Below are 3,648 nucleotides of genomic sequence, written 5' to 3'. Positions count from 1 at the left end.
AGAACTCTTTCTCCAATGTACATCTCATACTCTGGCCAGAGATTCCACGCACTATTATTTCATAAAATCACACAGGATATCCACACCCGTAGGTGAGCGGTGAATCCCCGACTACAATGCACTGGCGTCTATATGTGTCGCAACTGTACCCAACCTCGCCACCTGATGACTCTCCTGGATCCGGTAAACGAGTCAAAGCACAGCCCTAGCATATAGAGCCTCATTGTTGTCCCGGGTCGTAAGGACTAATGGTGTACAATCACAACCACAAACTTATCCTCTCGATGAATGATAACCATTTAGAAAGTCCGAGGGAGGGATGTACGGTATAATCATCATATGACTACCCATCTACATGTTTGGACATCTCTATACCCTTACCAAGAAACGCAGTACACAACATCACAGATGCGGTCTCGAGCTCAAGCGACATTTATCCATGTTTTAGGCGGCTAAATCAACTAGGAACGAATTTAGATCGTACAGTGTTTACAAACGAGTTTCAACATCGAATTACGATTCATTTGTATTAAATTATAATCAAGGTTTTTATCTATGTTTGATAACATAGTATACAGATAAAGAAATAACAAACCATGAAATAATGGATTATATTAAAATAAAGATTGTTTATTACAACTGAGTCAATAAAATCACTGGGCAAAAGTTGGCTTGCAGGACATCTACTATAACATGCTCTAAAATAACAAGGCATAACAACTAATGTATGAGGCAATAAAATTTCACATTCTCTAGATAACCAACTCTCTGTGGGGAAGGATATACAATCACATTTCCAACTCGGCAACATCATGTGGCACAAGGCTCGACCATGGTTTCATTCATTCACACCATGGTCACTGCCCAACATGCAGTGTTATTGGACTGAACCATTTTAAGATTGCATGTATTCCTAGCATGTTGTTGTTGGACTGAACCATTTTAAGATTGCATGTATTCCTAGAGTTTACTTTCTGTTTTGGTAGTTTGAGATTTATTTAATTAACAAAATTACAAAAATCATATATGAAAAAAAAGGGATCTAACTGCAAAACAATCATATTAAACAATAGGAATTATAAAAGTTTGTACATCAACCAAATCTGACTATCAATTAACTTGAAGCTTAGCCACAATGGTGAACCGGTTATGAAATAAGCAAGTTCAACTACATAAGTGATAAGACTGAACTTTAATTCCTTCATTCAATCCGCTTAAGCGAGCTTTTTAGAACACTGCATAAGACTGAACTTTAATTCCTTCATTCAATCAGTAGCCAGCCTGCTTTAATTCCTACTTTTCTTCCAAGTGAGTGAAATTTCAAAGCTTGTGCATCATATTTAGCTTAACAAATTTCCAACATTCTAGAAACAAAAATATTTTAGTTTGCGTAGGCAATGACCTATACTGAACTGAACTTACATAAAATTATGTCAAACTTTATCACTTGGTAATTATCACTTGGTAAACATTATTAAAGCACCGTTTCGTACAAAGATAAAACATTAAATTATTACCCATCCTTCTTTCAAATATAATTTTTTACTCAAGTTCTGCGAAATGATTATCAGAGTCATATGTCATCTTTTTCTTATATATTGATTTATCATCGGTATATCATGAATCCCATTTCACGAAACAAACAAGTGTGTAGATGTTTAATTTCTTATGAACCTAAAAATTACACTCAAATTGGGCTCAAAATTTTCATTGGAAATTAAAGGACAATTATACATGCTGATAATCAGCCTATAAAGGTGATCAAATATGAGTTTCAAGAACATACCTCTATAGCACTATATATCTGATATGGTATTTAACCTTCTCCTTCTCTAGAACAAAGAAACAAACCTCAAATTTCAGACAAAGACTACATTTCTTCTCTTCTAAGCTTATTCAAAAGGGCTGTAATAAGAGCATCTCTTCTCTCAGCTCTAGCTTCTTCCCTAATCCTCCTTTGCTCCTCCCTTTCCCTCCATCTTCTCTCCATCATTATCCTCTCATTCTCCAAAGCCTCCATTTTTTGCCTCCATTCAATCTCCTTCATCCTCCTCTCCTCCTCTCTCGCTTCATAAGCTTTAATCCACTGCATATCCATCTCCATCTGCTGCTTCATGTAATCCTCCATTATGCCCTTTACGCCGTTTATTATCAAACTCCCATTGCTAGAACTCGTTCCGGCCGAAGGGTTTCCTGCTTCTTTCCCTTTGGTGATCTTCTTCCTTCTTGTTACCCCGGCCTTCTCCCCTTCGCTTTCCTCGTTTTCTTCTTCCTCGTCCGACGAAGAATATTGTGCTGCTGCCTTTTTCCTTTTCTTCGGAGTGCTGGCGGCGGCTCCGCCACCGTCAGCCTCCAGCCACAGCATTCTTTGCATTCTTGCTGCGAATATACTTTGCAGATCATTGTAAAATGGAAACTGTTGCCTCATCCCTTCTGCTTCCATTGCTTCGCATCCCTATATATATAATAAACATAAACACATCAAAAAACTTGCAAGTTAAGCATCTTTTTGGCACAATCTAATCCTAATATTATCCTATTAAAATTTTTACTTGTCATCTGTTTTAAGTTAAAATAATAATGAGATAAACAACGCGGATCAATAATTGATTACACTACATACCAGAAATGATTACGACCTTATATTTATCTATGGCTTATTAAAATTTAATTAATATCTGTCATCTAATTATTTTTTATATAAAAAAATGATATATAAATATAAACCTTATAGCGTGTGACAAGGTTTTTCCACTTGCATTTACACTGATCAGCGCTTCTGATGTAACCCTTTTCTTTCATCCTGGTCGAGATAACCTCCCACAGAAGCTTATTCCTCTTGGTCTCCATGAAAGTCGGGTCGAGCTCGGCCCGAATCATCATCAAATCCCTGGTTTCTTGAATACTCCATTGAGGGAACCTGTCGCTGCTACCCGTGTCGATATTCAGAGCTGCAGAATAAGGATTATGCAGCTGCGAATGATCCATATATAATATTTTGATATAGGGAAAAATTCTTAGCTAAATATCAAGAAAGTGAAGGAAGAAGAAAAAGGGGGGTCGGAATGAAAAAGGGTTTTGTGATAATGGTCGTGTGGTATTATAATTTAAAATTTGGGCAGTGTGAAAATATGGTGTGAAAATATGGAAATCTTTTTTCAAAGGAATATGTGGCGTAGGTGTCAAATAAGAGAGCAGAGAAAAGAAACTCTTTTCCTTTTCTTTTAAGATCGTTCCTTCTTTTTTTCTTTTCCATGTACAGTTTCTGTATTCCTTCTGTCTCATCCTTCTACGCGGAAACTGAGTTTTTCCCTTTAAATATGCATTTTTTTATATGTTTTATTTGCTTTATTATTTATTGCTAAAAATAGTTAAAGAAAATAAATATCTTTTTGGAGCATACACATTCGTTCACATTGCGCACGTTTTGCTGTCGCCATGCTGACGAGCTGGAAAACGAAAGATCAGAGAAGCCGGTGGGTCATCCCCTCGCTCATAGAATAAGAACAAGTTATATTTGTGTTCAATATATTTATTCTTTTGCAATTTTATTATTTCTCCATTTGTCGATTCTAAGTTTTAATCCATTTTCTTTTTTTCTTTTTGTAATTTTAGTTGTTTATACGGTGTGACACCGATACGATGATG

The 3,648-nt window shown here is 36.1% G+C and overlaps 1 protein-coding gene across 1 annotated transcript; it reads right to left on the bottom strand.

The window, feature by feature from the left end:
• Positions 1–1,681: 1,681 nt before the first annotated feature.
• LOC140818240 (trihelix transcription factor GT-3b-like) lies at positions 1,682–3,302 on the bottom strand. Its single transcript, XM_073178145.1, has 2 exons — positions 2,728–3,302; positions 1,682–2,455 (listed from the first exon to the last, which is right to left on the bottom strand). Exons 1-2 carry the CDS (start codon positions 2,986–2,988, stop codon positions 1,871–1,873), a joined length of 846 nt encoding a protein of 281 aa, XP_073034246.1. The 5' UTR covers positions 2,989–3,302; the 3' UTR covers positions 1,682–1,870.
• Between the last annotated feature and the right edge of the window lie 346 nt (positions 3,303–3,648).

The sequence above is a fragment of the Primulina eburnea genome, chromosome 17, assembly GCF_022965805.1.
Source record: "Primulina eburnea isolate SZY01 chromosome 17, ASM2296580v1, whole genome shotgun sequence".
Lineage (NCBI taxonomy): Eukaryota > Viridiplantae > Streptophyta > Magnoliopsida > Lamiales > Gesneriaceae > Primulina > Primulina eburnea.
The sequence above is the reverse complement of the archived record's forward strand: the minus strand, read 5'-3'. Positions and strand labels throughout refer to the sequence as shown.